This window comes from Marmota flaviventris, chromosome 9 (genome assembly GCF_047511675.1).
Source record: "Marmota flaviventris isolate mMarFla1 chromosome 9, mMarFla1.hap1, whole genome shotgun sequence".
Taxonomy (NCBI): Eukaryota; Metazoa; Chordata; class Mammalia; order Rodentia; family Sciuridae; genus Marmota; species Marmota flaviventris.
Window position 1 is genome coordinate 96,733,559 of NC_092506.1, and position 20,118 is coordinate 96,753,676.

The 20,118-nt window shown below is 36.3% G+C and overlaps 2 protein-coding genes across 2 annotated transcripts; one reads left to right on the forward strand and one right to left on the reverse strand.

The window, feature by feature from the left end:
- Window positions 1–1,016: 1,016 nt before the first annotated feature.
- On the reverse strand, window positions 1,017–5,824 carry Fdxacb1 (ferredoxin-fold anticodon binding domain containing 1). Its single transcript, XM_027930747.3, has 5 exons — window positions 5,626–5,824; window positions 5,199–5,355; window positions 3,771–3,974; window positions 3,453–3,611; window positions 1,017–2,632 (listed from the first exon to the last, which is right to left on the reverse strand). The coding sequence occupies exons 1-5, from the start codon at window positions 5,795–5,797 to the stop codon at window positions 1,456–1,458; spliced, it is 1,869 nt and encodes a 622-aa protein (XP_027786548.2). The 5' UTR covers window positions 5,798–5,824; the 3' UTR covers window positions 1,017–1,455.
- Window positions 5,789–9,866, forward strand: Cfap68 (cilia and flagella associated protein 68). Its single transcript, XM_027930746.3, has 4 exons — window positions 5,789–6,246; window positions 8,598–8,828; window positions 9,286–9,352; window positions 9,573–9,866. Exons 1-4 carry the CDS (start codon window positions 6,205–6,207, stop codon window positions 9,743–9,745), a joined length of 513 nt encoding a protein of 170 aa, XP_027786547.1. The 5' UTR covers window positions 5,789–6,204; the 3' UTR covers window positions 9,746–9,866.
- The last annotated feature ends 10,252 nt before the right edge of the window (window positions 9,867–20,118 follow it).

The window sequence follows — 20,118 nt, forward strand, 5'->3', positions numbered from 1 at the left end:
TTAACCAAACACAAGTCATTGTCATTAGGTAAAATGACTACTATGATGCCGTAGTACTATTTTATCCTTTTTTAATTTCTCACAATCTTGCTTTATTGAGAAGGAAATTATTTCTTCTCAATAAAGAAGGAAACCTTGCTTTATTGAGAAGGAAATTAAATGTTCCACAGCTAGCAAATGGTGGAGTTATATTCCAACTGTTGACTGAACTGACTACAAACCTATGTCCTTTCCACCAGATCAAGGCAAAGTGCTTGACTTAACAGCATTTTTACAAAGGCACATTGCTGATAACATATCTGCAACTCTCAGTGATCATTCATCTAATCCTAACACTGTCCATTCTCCAATCTCAGCATCTCTGTCCTGCCCTGTGGAGGTTTGTAACAGTAAGTTAAATAGTTTACATAGGACGTGCTGAACTTGATAGGGCCCCAGAAGATCATGATTCATAATGAAACTTCTCAGTATTAAAAAATGGAGATTGATCATATTGTTCAATTCCCACATGCAGTCCTGAGTTAACAAGGTCAAATATCCAACTTGGATATATCTAATATATCTGTTTCCTATTGAAAGTAGTAACAGAAAATAACAGAAAGAACATGTCGTTAGAGTCAAACCCAAATGTTAACCATAATCTGATACTTACTAGCTCCATGACTTTCATAATGGTCAACCACAAAAGAAATACAATAAGAGAAGCTATGAGAAATAACCTTAAAAAGCATACAATGATACAATGATAATAATGCCAATTACAGGGCTGGGGTTGTGGCTCACCACGTGTGAGGCACTGGGTTTGATCCTCAGTACCACATAAAAATGAATAAACAAAATAAAGATATTGCCCATGTATAACTAAAAGAATATGTTTTAAAAAATATGTTATTTAAAAAATAAGTTACAACTTACCAACCTAAGAGATGTTGATCTAACTCCCAAAAACACTCTCATAAATTGATTTAGTGAGATGATAAATAGAGTTAAGGGAAGAGAACTGACAATGTGGAAAATATATTTATGAATATATTTGATAAGACATCCAAATTCTACTGCCTCTTCAGCAATAGAGCATCTGAAGTACAAAATACTGTTTTATTTGTTGTCTTATTCATTACTCCAGACAAAAATAACACACAATTCCAAGGGTCACTGATCATATTACAGTCTAAAAATTTAAATGATGAGTCACAGATTATCTTTAAGGTCAACCAACAATGATAGAGTCACAAAGAACATGATATTACAATATAAAACACAGTCCAGAAAAGACAACTAGTTATAAGTTGTTCTTTTTCTTTTATTTTTTCCCCCCTTACAGTATTGGGGAATAAACCCAATGCCTTGGGCATGCCAGGAAAGCATTCTACCACTGAGCTACATCCCTTGTCCAAGTTGTTGTTTTTTAACCACACCAACAAAGGATCATACTATAAAAATGAATTTACTAAACTATCGAGGTATAACATGTAGCTGTTGTTGAATCTCCTTCCTAAATTGGGACTGCATTGATGCTACCTGCTGCTGGGTGAGGGCTTTATCACAGGTCTGGTAGGTCAATCTATAGCAGAGACTGACCTGCTCAGTCTTTGGATGATGAAAACGACCAAGGAATTGTATGGATATAATAGTGTCCTGGGACACTGCTCGAGCCACAGTGTGAAACTCTAGTTCATCAAATCCTTTCTCCTCATTTAACCAAAAACTAATATCATGTACATAACATGGAGGATACAGGGAATAACTCTTAAAGGGTTCTATTTCTCCAGGAACAAACTTTTTCATGAAACGGTTATCAAAGGTCCACAACATTCTCCAATCAGCGATACCCCAAGTAAGCATGGCTAATAAGTCCAAGTTTATAGACACAAACACAAAATACTGGTCTTTATGTGTTATGTTTGCAGCAGATGAGGTGACAGATCCAATGATCAGATCCTTGGCACAATCTGGACCAAAATTATGAGACTTCACGTGAATCATATAATTGTTTGCATTCAGTTGAGGGACAAATTCCACTGAACTGCTCAGCATTGATCCCTCTGGCAATGTCTGGGTCAGGAAGCTATCTAGAATTCCTGTCAGGTGATTCAGCAGTGACGGAAGACAGCCATCCTTCAGACTTTGATTAAACCCAAGGATTAATAAAGTCTCATGAAACGCCGGCATCGTGAAAGGCAAAATGTGACATTTCCGAAAAACAGGTCCACTGAGGATATACAAAGAACCTGGGAGGAAGTCTGGTGCTTGGATAATGGCCTGAACATGAACTAGAAGAGAAGATCTAAGCCAGACTTTGGCTTGTCCAGAGATTCCTTCATGAACTTCTTTGCCATCTCTTCTAGGACTCTTGTAAATGCTAAATTGTGAAAATGACACAAGAAAGTCCTCCATTTCTTTTGTTATTTCACCATTTAGGAACTCAGAATCTGAGTTATCTTCATGGAGATTGATCCAAAAGGAAAACATACTGTCACAATTCCAGGAAGGGAGAACACTGGTACCTTCCAGTGGCAGCAAAGGGAAGGAACACTTCAGCCTTTTAAGAGGGAAAATTTTGCCCAATTCAACAATGAGTTTCTCATTTATGATTTTGATAGGATGACAAGAAGATGCTTCCAGGAAACCCCTATTTAAAGACACACACAAAAAAATAGCTTTTCTCACTTAAAATAATAATTATAATATAGCTAGAATTGAAAGCACAAATGGTTATGCAGAAAAGAATTATCTTTGCCATGCACAGTGATGCACACCTGTAATCCCATCGATTTGGGAGGCTGAGGCAGGAGGATCACAAGTTCAAAGTCAGCCTCAGCAACTTAGCAAGGCCCTAAGCAATTCAGTGAAAATTTGTCTCTAAATAAAACATAAAAAAGGGGGACTGGGGTTATGACACAGTGGTAGAGCGCTTGCCTAGCACGTGCGAGGCCCTGGGTTCGATCCTCAGCACTACATATAAATAAATAAATAATAAAGGTAATATGTCAAACTACAACTAAAAAATAAATACTAAAAAAAAAAAAAAAAGGGCTGGGGATGCTGGGGACGTGGCTCAGTAGTTAAGTGCCCCAGTACCAAAAAAAGAAAAGAATTATCCTTAAGTTTACCCTGAAAGGAAACAAAGAAATGGTCTACCATAAAGAGAACTATCACAGAGGATTTTTGGTCTTTTTTGTTTGTTTGTTTCCAGTTCTGGCTATCAAACCCAGAGTCTCACAAATGATAGGTAAGAGCTTTGACCACTGAACTACACTGCTAGCACAGGAGAGATAACATGTATTCCAGAATTCTGGCAGCCACCACCCCTACAATATGCCCTAGTGACAAGCATTCACAGCACAACCTCATTAACAGTTTATATACCATCTATTCAAAATATGATTGCCACCAAGATAATTAGGATACAATTAGAAATGGAAGTGATTTCCAGCAAAATAATAAGTTACCTGTTCAACTTTCCTGCAAGTGCTTTTGGTTCTGAAAAGGAAAACCACTGGTCTCCCAGTTTTATACTGAAGACTCTGGGCTGAGAACCTTCAAAAGGTAGGCTCCGGGTAAAGATATGATTCAAAGCACCTTCTATGTGAAAGGACTTATCTTGACTCCTGGCAGAAAAGACATTAATATGAAATCTATCATTATTAAAGAAAGCAAGTATTTCTAATATTTCTAGAGACTGGATTGGGAAATTGGCAGGGGAAATCTCTATAGTATTTCTTGTCATTAGTGAGAGAGATGAACAAGGAAAAGGCCTAGGTACTCACCTATATCCAGTGCATTTGTATCCTGGCACAGCCTCACACCTGAAGGGAAGCACATCACTTAAAATGAGGCCCCCAAGAGCAGCCATGGCAACCACTTGCCAACTGTTGTGCCATTCTCTCTGGGGCTTATCAGCAGAAGTTCCACCTTGTCCTCTACACAATGCCACATGCACTTCTCCTTCCTCTGCAAGAACATCTACACAGCTTGTACAGGGGGAAAAAAAAAACAGAAATTTATCAGAAACAAGTAGAAATTACCATAAGGGCAGTAATATACACATAGCTTAGCCTTGAAATAATTAAAACCCAATCATACTTGCAAGGTCTGCTAAACCGCAAACATACAAGAACAATGTAGTCAAATGCCTTTTAACAACATTCATCATCTGCTATGCATTTGTGTTGTTCATTAATATGTCACAGAAAGTTCAATATTTGCAAAGTTCCTATACATGATTCACTGCTTGGGCTGTTTCTTCCCATTTAGAAATTTTTTTCACTGCCTTCTGCCTATCAAAATTCTATAATACTTTGCTGGGCACAGGGACACAACCTGTAATCCCAGTAATTTAGGCGGCTGAGGCAGGAGGATTCCAAGTTCAAGGCCAGCCTCAGCAACTTAGGAGGCCCTAAGCAATTTGGCAAGACCCTGACTCAAAATTTAAAATAAAAAGTACTGAGCATGTAGCTCAATAGTAAAGTGTCCCTGGGTTCAATCGCCAGTACCCAAAGGAAAAAAAACAAAACTATAAATTCTAGTATGATTTTAAACTCAATAATTTTATAAGGCAGTTACCTTTAGTATCCTCAGTTTATAGAAGAGAAAATATAAGTACCTAATGGAATAAGTATTTGCCTATAATCGTCAACTGTTAAGTGGTGGGCCAGATTTGAATCCAGGCAGTTTAGCTCCTAAACCCACGCTCAGCATCCAACTATACTGGCTGTCAATATTTTGCATTAAAAATAATCCCTTGGGCTGAAGTTGTAGGTCAGTGGTAGAGCACAAGCCTCACATGCGTGAGGCACTGAGTTCGATCCTCAGCACCACATAAAAATAAATAAAGATATTGTGTCCATCTACAACTAAAAAAAAATTTAAAAAATAAATATAAGGAGCTGGGGCTGTAGCTTAGTGGTAGAGTGCTTGCCTTGCATGTATGAGGCATTGGGTTCGATCCTCAGCTCCACATATAAATACATAAATAAATAATTATTTTTTAAAAAAATAAATAAATATAAAATAATATTATCCCCTTTATTACCAAAAGCATGCTATTTCTACTTTTATTTAGCATTCAGGGTTGTATGTATGCCTTTCCAAGTAAGCTTTGGAGTCCTTCGGAGCTTTATATTCTAAACTTATAGTATTTGAGTGCACTATGTTTTGTACATTGTAAACATTTTACTTGTGATGGCTCTCCTCACCTCTGGAAAAACTTGGCAAGTAGCTTCCTGTTCTTAGCTACTCCAGCTTTGCGTCCACAGTGCGGAAAGTTAAAATAAATTCGATCAAACTCTCTGTCTTGTGGTTCAAAAGCATTTGCCAATTGGGTGCAGTCTACACAGAAACGTATCTCGGTACCTGGCAAAGGAAGTTTAGAGGCGCAGAATACAGATAGGAAAATGTCTTAAGATCAGGCAACAGGGAAAAAAAAAGAAAAAGAAAACAACTCCCAAACCCTCCAGGCTGCCATGCAAACCAGTCTTGGCCTAGCAACACACAAGGATTCCTGCGAAATGGTTAGGAAGCTCCAGAGCAATCCCCACATCCCCATCCCTTCCACTAAGAGGTGCAGGCGGATGGGCAGGGCTTCGCGGGGGCGGGGCTTCGCGGGAGGGCGGGTCTTGCTACCTCGCTCGCGCAAGCGCTGCAGATTCTCCTGGGCCACCGGATCCCGGGCCAACTCCGCCGGGTGCTGAAGGCAAGTGGCAGTGAGACAAACGCTAGAATCCAGGGTCTCGCTTAGAGCGGCGGCGAAGGAGAAATTCCCCTCCCCAACCAACAGGAGGCGCCGAGGGCCCATGGCCTTCACTGCTTCACCTCACGCATTTTCTGTGGCGCTCGTTTGACGTCACTTCCTTCACAGATTTCTGCCCGCTCCTTCCCCACCGGTCACTGTTTGATGACGCACCCACAGCGCCTGGTTGTCTTTGACAAACTAGTGCAGCGACTCCCTAGGAGGACTATGACCATGAAGGCAAAAGCGAGATATCCATCCATCTGTTCTCTCACCTCACCTCTCGGGAACATCAAAATGCCTTTTAGTTCTTGGATTGCCTTGAGCGACTTCGTCACACCTGCATGAGGTCACAAGCGCAGAGGGTTGAGTAATGAGTGCAAAAAGCGGGGTGGGGCTGAAGCCAAGAAGAGGTTGGGCTGTGTCCTGCAGGTTCCTGACTCAGATATTGTAACTGCCTTCATCTTGTCCAAATGGCTGCCTCCCATTTTCTCTGCTGCTCAGAATTTAACCAGGTGCTTCTAACTCCTACTTTCTATTCATTTAAGAAATATTGAGTGCCTATTATATGCCAGGCTACTGTGAGGGCGGTTCTATATGTGGGTGGACAAGATGTGGCCTAGTGGAGAATACACACAGCAGAAGAGGCAGCTCAGATCGCGGGGTATGTGCTTTGAGTGTAGTAATTTAGGGTTCCATGGAAGCACAAAAGAGAACCTTACTAAGTTTGGAGGCAATTTTCCTGAAGTGAATCTGAGTTGAAAGCTAATAGGAGGCGTCGGGGGAGACTTGCCTGCATCCAAAGCAGTGATGAGGCAGAAGCAACAATGTATGCAAAAGCAAAATGATTGAGTTTGTCTGAAACAGTTGAGGTGAGTGGGTAACATGAGACTGAAGAATTAAGCAGGGGCTAGGTCATATAGAGTGGTTGTTGTAAGCCATTTTAACAGCCTGAACCTTATTCTGAAAACAGAAAGCCACTGAAAGATTTTAAATAGGAAGATAGACACAATAAGACTTTTGTTTTCAAAAATTTTGCTTTCTAGGGGCTGTGGCTGTGGCTCAGTGGTAGAGCGCTTGCCTAGCAAGTACAAAGCCTCGGGTTCGATCCTCAGCACCACATAAGAATAAATAACATAAAAGTATTGTGTCAAACTAAAAAAATAAAAAATAAAAATTCTTTCTAGACTGGAGTTGTGGCTCAGTGGTAGAGCACTTGCCTAGCATGTGTGAGGGCACTGGGTTCGATCCTCAGCACCACATAAAAATCAATAAGTAAATATGAAGGTATTCCCATCTACAACTAAAAATATTTTTTAAAAAAAATCCACTTTCCTGTGGAGAAAGGATTGGAGAGAAACAAAGTTGATAGCAAGGAAATCAAATAAAAGGCTACCACAGCAATGGAAACAAAGACTGACAGTGACCTGAGTTGAAACTTGGCAGTGAAAATAGAGAGTAGTGGACTGACTCAAAAATCGGCAAGACTTAAGTGATTTGATGAATTCTGAAAGAGAAGTCTCAGGCTTCTGACTTGGACAGCAGTGGATGGCAATGTCTCATTTCAGCCCTAAGGACAGCATCACCTAGTTCTCCAATCTAAGCATTAGGCCTATTGGACTATGTGGGACCTGCTGCTCTAGTCATCATACTGTTTGGTGACATCATTGTATGCATCTGTCTTCACAAAGGCACTTGGTGTGAAGGCAGTTATCTGAGATGCCACCCTTTAATGCTGCCATACTTGCTTTTTCTCTGCCTGCCAAAAGGCAGCTGGGTCGTGGCTCCAAAATCATGACCGTGTGGTCATAGTGATCTGTATTTTTTTTCCTTGGAAAATTGGGAATACCAGGTTTGCTGACATATTCCCAACAGACATGGAACAACCACATAAGGATTACTGTAACTCTTTTAAATTTTTAAAGAAGTTAGTCTCTTCGAGCTCTTCTTCAGAGAAGGTATTGCATTGTTCCTAAGCCAGGGGACTAATTTTTTTGGCAAGAAAAAAAAAAAGGTTGCACTTCTCCTTCCTTACCAAAAAAATGAAATTCGGATATTGATCTTCTAGTATATGCTAAGTGCTATTGATTGGGAGGGCAGGCAGAGGAACAGGGTACAATAATGAATAAAACAGACCCTATGCTCAAGGACCATATAGTTCAGTAGGGGAGATAACACATATACTTGAAGAACTATAATGTGATAGGAAGATATAATACAGTGAAAGAGGCAAAGATAAAGTTGTATATGAGATAAAAGGAAAGAGAAGTTAACTTCAGGGAAAGCATTCTTTGAGTGGGCCTAGAAGGAAAGAATTTATCATCACCTGATAATTGTGTTATCTGGTTATTCAATTCTTATTTCTTCTCATTCTCTGTCTGCATCAATACCCTCAGTCTCTCAACTTCTTTTTTTTAAATTTCTTTAAGTTGTTGATGGAATTTTATTTTTTTAAATTTATTTTTATGTGAGGCTGAGGGTCGAACCCAGTGCCTTACTCATGCTAGGCAAGCGCTGTACCACTGAACCACAACCCCAGCCCCAGTCCCTCAACTTCTACATCTCAAAATTACCAAGATATTCAGTGAATTCTCCATATAGTATTGGGAATACTGAAGGTTTTCCTGTCTTTTCAAGGTGAGGGTGGCATTTATATAGTCATCCATTGCTGATTTGAGAGGATAGGTTCAGGGATTGATGGACCTGGAGAGGAAGAAACATCAATTTAATTTGAAGGAAAACCTCGAGTATTAGAAAGGTGGACTTATGTTATATCCTGCTATATAAAGCAGAGGAGGATAGAAAGGGATGACTTTTCTGTCCTCTGGTTTATGCAATAAGCTTTTCTGTTCTTGTTTTTTTCCAGGGAAAGAACCTTGTCTGTGTCCTCATCAATCCACACTGTGGCGGCCTCATTAATGCAGATGGCCATGGCGAAGTGTGGACAGATTGGAATGATATATCAAAATTTTTCCAATATGGATGGAGATGTTCCACTAATGAAAATTCCTATTCAAACCGTACCCTGGTAGGCAACTGGAACCAAGAAAGATATGACATAAGAAATATTGTACAGCCCAAACCTTTGCCTTCCCAGGTAATCTTTCTCTCTTATTTCCTTCTGTTTGCAGAAGAAAATGCCAATGGCCATTTGAGAGGCAGGAATCTGATAACTTCTCAGGTTTCCATTCAGTAAAAAAAAATGATTGGGGGAGGGGAGCAGTCTTAAGCTGGACCACCTATCCAACTTTACTATCAAGAGGAATATTATGTGTAAGGTATCAACCAGATGGGTAGTACACTTTTTCTGTTGTTTCTGTTTGGAATTCATCTGTTAATCCATCTGGACTTGACTTTTATTTGAATCTTGCCTTTAAATATCTCCTAAACATACAAAGGATATGAAAGCTAGTAGGATGGGGATAACAACATGTAGGCCTCTAGGCTATCTCAAATATGACAGAGCCCATTAGAATTCATATTATATTATCCTTTATTTTCCAATATTAGCTATAGACTCCTAGATTCTTAATCTATGAATTTTTCTTTTCCAGTTTGGACACTACTTTGAAACAACATATGATACAAGCTACAACAGCAAAATACCACTTTCAACCCATAGTAGGTGGACTAGTTTTTTAATTCTTACATTCTCAGAACTGTACTGTGTCTGGCACATAGAAGGAACTGAAATAAACAGTAAACTAAATGGGTGAATAATTGAACACTTTCTCTCTTTTCTCAACTTTTGACAGGTCTTGATGTCTATTCACTCAAATAAGAGTGAAAAATCGGTTAAAACTCCTTGTTGACTGTTTCCATTTGTCTTTCCTTCCCTCAGGATTTAAGCGAGAGCCTCATTGGTTCCCAGGACATCAACCTGAACTGAGTCCTTCTCAATACAAATGCACAGAAAAGTCAATTTACATGACTGACTATTCTAAACCTCAAATCAAGCATCACTCTCCGTGTGTATGGAATCCTAATATTGACCAATTTCAGGGTCCAAGATGATAAGAAAGAATAAGAACTTTCAATTTTCTAGAATAAAATGTAAGAGGGAGCACATTCTAAAACTCAGCTCACCCTAACACAGTTTTACTCTTTGATTAAATAAAGCACAAGACACAGAAAATATCCTCTTTTTTTCTTTTAATCATTTAAATGTCATTTAAGTTAATTTTATCTATTTTTTGTTCTGTATCAGAAGTGTTGTGAAAGGCATTAAAAATAGCTATTTTCTCGGGCTAGGGCTGGGGCTCAGCAGTAGTGTACTTTCCTGGTGTGAGTGAGGAACTGGGTTTGATTCTCAATATTGCATGTAAATAAATAAAGGTTTATCAACAACTAAAAAAATTTTTTTTAAATAGATATGTCTCTGAAATCTTTACCACTTTGCATTTGATCAGTGACAGAACTGCAAAATCTAGTAAAACAGGTTTTTGCTGGATATTTTCTCAATATAAGTCTGGTAGTAATAGTCATGGAGCATAATTGTCTTGTGACCTTAATGAACAGCCCCTGTTGAGGACTGTGAAAAGAAAAATAACTTTTTAAAATTATTACAAAGAATTTAAAATATAAACAAAAGTAGACTGAATAGCCTAATGACCTCCCATGTAACATTATGCAGTATCAACAATTTAATGAGTAGTCTCTCTACCTACTTTCTTCTTCATTGAATTTATTTTGGAGCACATCTGAGAAATATACTTTCATCTATAATGATTTCAGTATATATCTCAAAAAACCCTGTAAATTGTCAATTGATCAAATAAAGCTGAGCTTATTAAACCTACTGGAGCAAGGAAGAACATCAACTTGATGCAGAGTCTTGATAACAGTTAAAAAGGGAGGTGTTTGAGTAGGACACTGGTTTAAGATGGATCTTTCAAAGCAGAAAACTGATAGAGGGACTAAGAAAAGGTTGTAAATCTTTAGAGTTGGTAAACTTAGGGAGTCAATAATCTTTAATATGGTTAAATTTATCATTATTTCCTCTTTATCTTCTGGTTAAGAAGATAATATACTGGGGCTGAGATTGTGGCTCAGCGTAAAGCACTCACCTAGCATGTGTGAGACCCTGGGTTCGATCCTCAGCACTACATAAAAATAAAATAAAGATATTGTGTCCAATTACAACTAAAATATTTTTAAAATTTTTTTTAAAAAAGATAATATACTGGGGGCTGGGGCTGTAGCTCAGTGGCAGAGCACTTGCCTAGCATGTGTGAGGCACTGGGTTCAAAGCCCAGCAGCACCATATACAAATAAATAAAAAGTATTTTTTAAAAAAGAAGATGATAATATACTGTTCATGGGATCCCATATGCTGTATTATCTTCTTAAATAGGAAATAGGAAATCTCTCTCATATTATCTCCCAAACCTTCATTGTTTATGTTCCATATATATATATATATATATATATATATATATATATATATATATGGAATTTATGTTGCTTATGATGTTAGGTAGTGACTAAGTTTCTTTTTTTTTTCCCCATATGGCTATCCTGTTGTCCTACCATTAGTTATTGAAAAGACCATAATTTCACGGCTGTTCTTCAAAACCATTTTATTGTAAATCAACAGTCTATGTATATGTAGATTTGTTTCTATTAGGCTGTTGTTTCTTTGTATTAGGCTAATTATTATTCCTTGTGTTATCTTTAGTACATTGCCTTACTTATTCCACTATCTTAATTATAATAATTGTATAAGAATTAAGCCTTATAGATCAAATACTTTTTAAATTTTTTAAAATTCTTTTTAGTTGTACATGACAGTATAATGCATTTTGACATATCATACATACATGGGGTATAATTACCATTCTTGTGGTTGTACATGATATGGAGTTACGCTGGTCATGTATTCATGTATTAACATAGGAGAGGTATGTCCAATTCATTCTACTCTCTTTCCTATTCCCATCTCCCCTCCCTCCTCTTTATTTTCCTTTGTATAATCCATTGAACTTCTATTTTTTCCTCCTCCTCCTCTTAGTGTGTGTCAGCATCCACATCTCAGAACATTCAGCCTTTGGTTTTTGGGGATTGGCTTATTTCACTTAGAATGATACTCTCCAGTTCCATCCATTCACTGCCATAATTTCATTCTTTTTTATGGGCTGAATAATATATATATTATATATATATATATCACTTTTTTATCTAGTCATCTATTTTTTTTTTTGGGGGGGGGTGTTGTGGATGGACTCAATAACTTTATTTTATTTATGTGGTGCTGAGGACCAAACCCAGTACCTCACACGTATCAGGCAAGTGCTCTATCACTGAAGCCCAATCTCAGCCCTTTTGCCCTTTATTTTTTTAAATATTTTTATTAGTTATTGATGGATTTTATTGATTTATTTGTTTTATATGTGGTGCTGAGAATTGAACCTAGTGTCTCACACATGCTAGGCAAGTGCTTTACCACTGATCTACAACTCCAGCCCCCGTTTTGACCTTTCTTCAGAGAATCTCTTAGCTATTTTTGACCCTTGGTATTTTCATATAAAATTCAGGATAAAAAAAATTCAGGATCATTTTATTCTACAAAAAATTTACTATTAGTATATTGATTAAAAGTACATTGGAGGGGCTAGGGCTGTAGCTCAGTGGCAGAGCGCTTTCCTAGCATATATGAGGCACTGGGTTCAATTCTCAGCACTGCATAAAATAAATGAATAAAATAGAGGTCCATCAACATTAAAAAAAAAAAAAAAAAGTACATTGCTGGGGCTGTAGCTCAGTGGCAGAGCGCTTGCCTAGAGTGTGTGAGACCCTGGGTTCAATCCTTAGCACCACACAAAAATAAGCAAATAAAAGCATTCTGTCCATCTACAACTACAAAAATAATTTTTTAAAAATGTACATTGCATTGTTAGGTCAATATATTTGAGTTCTTGTCTCACTAGTGTTAATAAGTCATGTGTGTGTTCTTGCAACATGAATATTGTTTTACAGGCACATTTTGTCATATAAAATTATGTTTATATGTTATATATCTTATTCTATTCTCTATGAATCCAGAACATTTTTAATTGAGATAAAATATAACATAAAATTTACCATTTTAACTATTTTATAAATAATTAAGTGGCTTATAGTCACAATATCAAGAAACCATCACCAATTCATTTTCAAAACTTATTCATATTCCCATACTGAAACTCTGTATTTATTAAACGATAATTTTTCATCTTTCTTCCCCCACACTTCAAGCCCTTTATAACCTCTATTCTACTTTCTATGAATTTAGCTATTCTGAGTATCTCATTTAATGGAATCACATAATATTTGCCCTTTAGTGTCTGGCTTATTTAGCATAACATTTTCAAGTTTTACCTATGTTATCTAAAAATCTTAAGACTTAAAAATAATCCATTGCATGTATATACTTATAGTTTGCTGTTCCATTACCTGTTGATGAACACTTTGGTTTTTAGATTTGGATTCGTGAATAATGCCATTGTGAACATTTGTATACAAGTATCTGAGTCCATTTTTTTTTTCATTCCTTTTGGGCCTATACTAAGAAGTAGAATTGTTGGATCATGATCATGTGATAATCCTATGTGTAATAGTTTGGAAATGCCAAAGTTTCCCATAGCTTCTCTACTATTTTACATTCCCATCAGCAATGCACAAGGGTTCCAGGTTCTCCACATCATGACCAACACTTCTTACTATTTTTTGTTTTTGTTTTTGTCTTATAATAGTTATTTTAGTAAGTATAAAGTTGTGTCCAGTTTAATTTGCATTTCCCTAATCAGCATCTTTTCATGTGCTTATTAACTACTTATATATCTTATTTAGAGAAATGTTTATTCAAGTCTTTTGCCCATTTGTAAATCAGATTGTTTATTTGTTGTTGCATTGTGGGAGTTATATATGTGTGCACTGTGTATATATTCTAGATATTAATCTCCAATCAGATATATGATTTACAAATATTTTCTCCCATACTGTGGATTGTCATTTTACTTTCTAGATAGTGTCCTTTGATGCACAGTAGTTTTAAATTTTTATGAAGTTCAGTTACCTATTTTTTTCTTTTGCTGTCTATGCTTTCAGTAATTTTATCCAAAAAATCATTGCCAAATCTAGTGTCATGAAGCTTTCCCCCTGTGTTTTTTCTTAGCTCTTATGACAAGATTTTTGGTCTTTTTGGTGTTAAGTTTTATATATGGTAAAAGGGAAGGATTCAGTTTCATTATTTTGCATGTTGATATCCAGTTTCCTCAGCACCATTTGCTGAAAAGACTGTGCTTTTCCTATTGAATTTTTTTGGCACTCTTGTTGAAAATCATTTGACCGTATATGCTAAGGTTTGTTTTGGACTCCCTGTTGTATTTCATTGGCCTATAGATCTGTCTTTATGCCAATACCACACCATTTTCATTACTATAGTTTTGTAATAAGTCTCGAAATAAGGAAGTCTTAGTCTTTCTTAAAATGTTCTTTTTCAAGATTGTTTCAGCTCTTCAGGGACCCTTGAGATAGCATTTTTCTACTTCTCAAAAAAAATCATTGGAATTTTCATAATTCTTCATTGAACCTCTAAGTCACCATGGCAAGTACTGATACTTTAACAGAAGTAAGTCTTACAGTTCATCAATTCATAACAGATGTGTTTCCATTTACTTATGTCTTTTGTATTTCTTCCAGCAATGTTTTATAGTTTTCAATGTTCAAGTATTTTGTTTTATGTGTTAAGTTTACTTAAGGTATTTAGTTGATTCTTTATGGTGGTATTATTAATTCTCTCTCCCCTTCCTTTTTTTTTTTTTTTTTTTTTTTGTTGTTGTTGTTGTTGTTATGCTGGAGATCGAACCCAGGGCTCACACATGCTGGGCAAGTGCTCTGCCACTGAGCAACATCCCTAGCCTCCAATATTACTGTCTTAATAAGGGATAGTGGTCTGTAGTTTTCTTCTAACATCTTTGGCTTTAGCATCAGGGTAATTCTGTCTTCATATAGTATGAGTTAGGAAGTGTTCTCTGCAGTTTGGAAAAGTCTGATAAAAGTTGATGTTAGTAAATGTTTGGTAGAATTCATATGTAAAGCCATCTGTCCAGGGCTTTTCTTTGTTGCGCTATTTTGATTACTGGTTCAATCTCTTTACTCTAGTTATAGATCTATTCAGATGTTCTATGTATGATTCAGTTTTAGGAAATTACGTGTTCTCAGAAATCTATTTATTTCATCTATATTTGCAATTTACTGGCATACATCCCTGCCAAGGCATCAGGAACAAGGGTAAAAACCACCATAAGACCTATAGAGAAGAACGTCTGCTTGTTTAAATACCAAAAAGTGACCCCTTTTAATGCCATGGGGTGCTGAAGCCCTGTGTTACCAATTAGGTCTAATATAATGATTATCTTTAAAAACTAAATTTGGAAGTAGTACAATATGTAGGAATATATAACTGGAACAGGATTCTATAAATTAATATTTTATCCTGCAAACTTGTTAAACTCTCTTATTCTTTTTCTCCCTTTCATTCTTCTCCTTCTTCTTCCTCTTCTTCCTCCTCCCCCTCTTCTTTCTCCTCTTCATCTTTATCTTCCTTCTCCTCCTCCTCCTTCTCTTCCTCCTCTTCTCCTTCTCCTTATTTTTCTTTTGTTGTTGCTGTTGTTTTTTGCAGTGTTGGGGATACACCCCAGGGCCTCACATATGCTAGGCAGGTACTCTACAGCTGAACTACATCTTCAACCCTCTTGTTAGTTCTAATAGTTTGTCTGTTGATTCTTTGGGATTTGTTTGGGCAGATTATTATCATTCACAATAATGACAGTTGCATATTTATTTATTTATTTATTTATTTATTTTCGTTTTAGGTGGACACGATATCTTCATTTTATTTTTATGTGGTGTTGAGGATCGAACCTAGCGCCCCATCATGCCAGGCGAGCGCGTTACCGCTTGAGCCACATCCCCAGCCCAATAGTTGCATTTTTGTCTTTCCAATATTTTCGTATTTTGTTGGTATATTATAATTATACATCATAATGGGATTTGTTGTTACAAATTCATACATGCACACAATATAACAATATATTCTGGTCAGTATCATTCCTCAGTACCCTTTCAATTCTTACATTTCTTCTTTATTTTTCTTCTGTTATGGAAGTGATTAGAACTTTTAGTACCAAGTTAAATATTAAGAGTGATAGAGGGCATCCTTGTCTTGTTCATAATAATAAAAAGAATGTATTTAAATTTTCTTTGATAAGTATAATGTTTGTAATAGGTTTTTGTTATATAATATTTACAGACTTAAGGAAATCCCCCATCCTCCCCCCCTTTTAATTTTTTTAATATCTTTATTTTATTTATTTATTTTATGTGGTACTGAGGATCGAACCCAGGGCTTCCCACACTCTAGGCAAGCACTCTACCACTGAGCAATAACTCCAGCCCTCCCTCCCCTGCTTTTTTAAGAAAAAATCTCACTATGATGCTTAGCCTAGTATTGAACATTTTTTGCTTGACCTTCTGCCTCAGTCTCCTGAGTAGCTGGGACTACAGGTATGCACTACCACACCCAGCTAGGAAATTCCTTTTACTACTAGTTGACTAACAGAGGTTCCCTCTCTATAAATTGGGAGTCTGAACCATGCATCAGTTGGTTTATTTAACCATCATTTAGCAACACATTGTAAGATTTAATTTATTTTAGTCTATTGATAGAGTAAATTCATTGAGAGATTTTCCAATATTATACCATCCTTAAAATCCTGGGATATTTTACTTCAAGTGATAATTTAACTAAAACTTTGGCTAACAGCTCTTTCTACCCACCAGTGATTTGAAGCCATTTCTCTATTGTCTTTTGATTTTTACTGATGCTGAGATACCTGCTGTCGATATAATTATAATTTATTTGTAATTGATACATGTTTTTGTCTTCCTATCTTATAGTATTTTCTTTTTAAGGCTGGACATGTAGCTTAATAGTAGAGCACTTGCAAGACTCTGGGTTCTATCACTAGAACTGCCAAAAAAAATCCATTCATCCTTATTATTCTGAATTTTTATAGTCATATGTTTAAATGCATACTAAATCCTATTTATCTTGCCCCATATCTAAGGACTCACATCCTCAATTCTGGAAAATTGATTCAAATAATTCTTTATCATTGCTTCCATTCATTCTTCCAAACACCTATTTGGATATATATCAGTCTTTCATTCTCTCATATATCTTAATCATTTTTATTTTTTAAGGTCTTTTTCCCCTATGTGTAGTATTCTTAGTGAATTCCTCAGCTTTTTAAATTTATAAATCCATAGTTTTATCCCTTACAGAATTTATAACATTCATTCATTCCTTTCTTTCTATTTTTTTTCCAGTATTGAAGATTGAACTCAAGAGTACTTTACCACTAGATTATATCCCCAGCCCTTTTTATTTTTCATTTTGAGATAGAGTCTTGCTCAGTTTCCTAAGCTGGCCTCAAATGTGTCCTCCTGCCTCAGCCTTTAGAGTAGCTGGGATTACAGTCATACACCATCATGCCCAGCTATTTCTAATATATCTGAATGGTTCTTTTTATCTCTGTATGTTTTAAATTTTTACTTGTTTTTATTTAATATTTCTTATTATTTTCAAATCTATTCCTTTATTTTTATTTTTGTTGATTTTATTGTCTTATCTTTCTCAGTATTAGATTTCTTTGTGTGTTTTGGAATTTCAATTCACAATGGGAAGTTTTTGGTTTGCTTTTCTTTATTTCTTTCTCTGCCTCTGTGCTCATCATCTCCTATTCCCCAGTAGTTTTATAGTTGCCTTCATTATACACTTTACTTCCCTTCCCCAGTTCTAAAACAGGTTTTATAATGATGAATGGGGCTACTGTCCTGCTCTCACATTCGATATATCACTGAGTTACAGGATAACATATATAAATTCCCAATCATAAAGCTATCTGTTGGTTTCCTGACTCACTAAGCCCAGAGTTTCTATTCAACTTTAGCCTGAGAGGGCAGATAGACAGGATTTTTCTGGCTTTCTTTCACAAGTGGGAAAATTGCACCACAGCCACGTGTGGTTTAAAGAATGAGCCAAGTTTTTTCTTCCGTTTTGGGTTGAGCACTTTTAGTTTCTTAACCCAATAGGGGTCAAACTCATCAGCTGCCACTGCCTACTGCTAGAATTCCATTATGCCCACTCTCCTGAATTTTATTTATTTAAATACTTTATAGTTTTTCCATATCATCACTTATCTTTATCTTGCTACTTTAAAATTCACCATTGCTTTGCATTTAGAGCAGAGGCCATGCATTAAATATGAGCTTATTATTCTGTCAAATATTTCCTTCATTTTCTTTTTAATCCAACACTTCCCTGAAACTGTGAATCTATGAAAGTCAAAGTTTTGTCAAATATAATGGACACACCAGCTCATATGTTATTTGGCTTTTATATTCTGCATTTGATAATCCACTTGACCATCTAATTCTTTCTTGAACCTCATTCCCTTTGGTTTCTATTACATTGTGTCAAACAGATTTTTTTCCTCATCTCTCTAATCACTTCTAGGTCTCTTTTATGAGCTCATCTTTCTCTGACAAATCTTTTTTTTTTAGAGAATTTTTTTTATTTTTTTTTTAGATTTCGGCAGACACAACATCTTTGTTTGTATGTAGTGCTGAGGATCAAACCCCGGGCCGCATGCATGCCAGGCGAACGCGCTACCACTTGAGCCACATCCCCAGCCCCTCTCTGACAAATCTTTAAATTTGCCTTTCCCATGATTCTGTTTTTGGCCCTTTGTTTTTGGCCAAAGCTTTTGTTAATCCTAGGTGAACTATCTACTCGAATACTTTCACTCACACTTTTATGATTACAATTCTTAACCTGAACTTCTATCCCAATATCTCTCTAGAACACTGGATTTAAATATCCAACTACTTACTGAAGTTCTCCATTGGGATTTTTTTTTTCTGGTGTTTAGGATTGAACCCAGATCTTTGTGCATGCAAGGCAAGCACTCTACCAACTGAGTTATAACACCAGCCTTTCCATTTAAAATTTAAAGAACCCACAAAGTCAACACAATATAAATTGTATTCATAATCTTGGGTTTTTTTTTTTTTTTGAATGGGGAATGAACCCAGGGGTACTCAACCACTGAGCCACATACCCAGCCCTTTTGTATTTTATTTTAGAGACAGTATCTCACTGAGTTGCTTAGCACCTTGCTTTTGCTGAGGCTGGCTTTGAACTTTTCAATATTGCTGACTCAGCCTCCAAAGCTGCTAAGATTACAGGTATTCACCGCCATGCTCAGCCATAATCTTGTATCTTGAAGATTTTTCTTTAGTGTATTCTGTATATTGGTGAATTTCTTTTTTATATATTTATTTTTTAGTTTTAGATGGACACAATATCTTTATTTTATTTTTATGTGGTGCCGAGAATCGAATCCAGTGCCTCACGCATGCCAGGCGAATGCGCTACCACTTGAGCCACATCCCCAGCCCCTGTATCTTGGTGAATTTCATAGCTCTCTTTTATGTATCTTAACCACTCTTTCTTATTTTTAATATTAAATGTTATATAACAAGCTCACACAGTTATCAAAAATAGAAACTAAAGAATTATTTTATCTTCTCCTTTCTCATCCTCCTCAGCCAAATAGATACATGTCTTGTAAATTCTATTTCCATATTTCCTCTTGATTCCTTTTGTTATATCTCTGTTGCTTTTGTTCTTTTTAAGTTTCCCATTATTTCTCACCCAGTCTGCTGCAACACCATTTTGGGTGTTTTTTGTTTGTTTGTTTGTTTTCAATTTTTAATTGTATTTACTTCATTTCTAATTTTTTAAAATTGTTCTTTTTAGTTATACCTAACAGTAGAGTATATTTTGACATATTTACACAAACATGGAGTATCTCTTATTCTGATTAGAATCTCAATCTTGTGGTACATGGTGTGGAGATTCACTGTGGTATATTCATATATGTACATAGGAAAGTTATGTTAGATTCATTCCACTGTCTTTCCTATTCCTGTCCCCCTTCTTTCCCTCCATTTCCCTTTGTATAATCCAGTGAACTTCTGTTTTTCCTTTTCTACCCCACCTTGTTGTGTGTTAGCATCCACATATTGGAGAGAACATTCAACCTTTGGTTTTGTGGGATTGGCTTATTTCACTTAGCACAGTAGTCGTCTCCAGATCCATCCATTTAGCAGCAAATGTCATAAAGTCATTGTTTTTATGGCTGAGTAATGTTTCATTGTGTATATATACCACATTTTTTTTAACCATTCATCTGTTGAAGAGCACCTAGGTTGGTTCCATTGTGCATTGAGTTGCTATAAACATTGATGTGGCTACATCACTCTTATATGCTGACTTTCAG

Bases quoted from the DNA above. Each gene is read 5' to 3' on its own strand.
- Fdxacb1 (XM_027930747.3), bottom strand. From the start codon at position 5,797: ATGGGCCCTCGGCGCCTCCTGTTGGTTGGGGAGGGGAATTTCTCCTTC. The intron at 5,356-5,625 runs GTAGCAAGACCC...TTCCTTTGCCAG, and splicing joins GCAGCGCTTGCGCGAGCGAG to GTACCGAGATACGTTTCTGT. The intron at 2,633-3,452 runs GTAACTTATTAT...GTCTTTAAATAG, and splicing joins CTTGCAGGAAAGTTGAACAG to GGGTTTCCTGGAAGCATCTT.
- Cfap68 (XM_027930746.3), top strand. From the start codon at position 6,205: ATGGCTGCCTCCCATTTTCTCTGCTGCTCAGAATTTAACCAG. The intron at 6,247-8,597 runs GTGCTTCTAACT...GTTTTTTTCCAG, and splicing joins GCTGCTCAGAATTTAACCAG to GGAAAGAACCTTGTCTGTGT. The intron at 8,829-9,285 runs GTAATCTTTCTC...TTTCTTTTCCAG, and splicing joins CCAAACCTTTGCCTTCCCAG to TTTGGACACTACTTTGAAAC.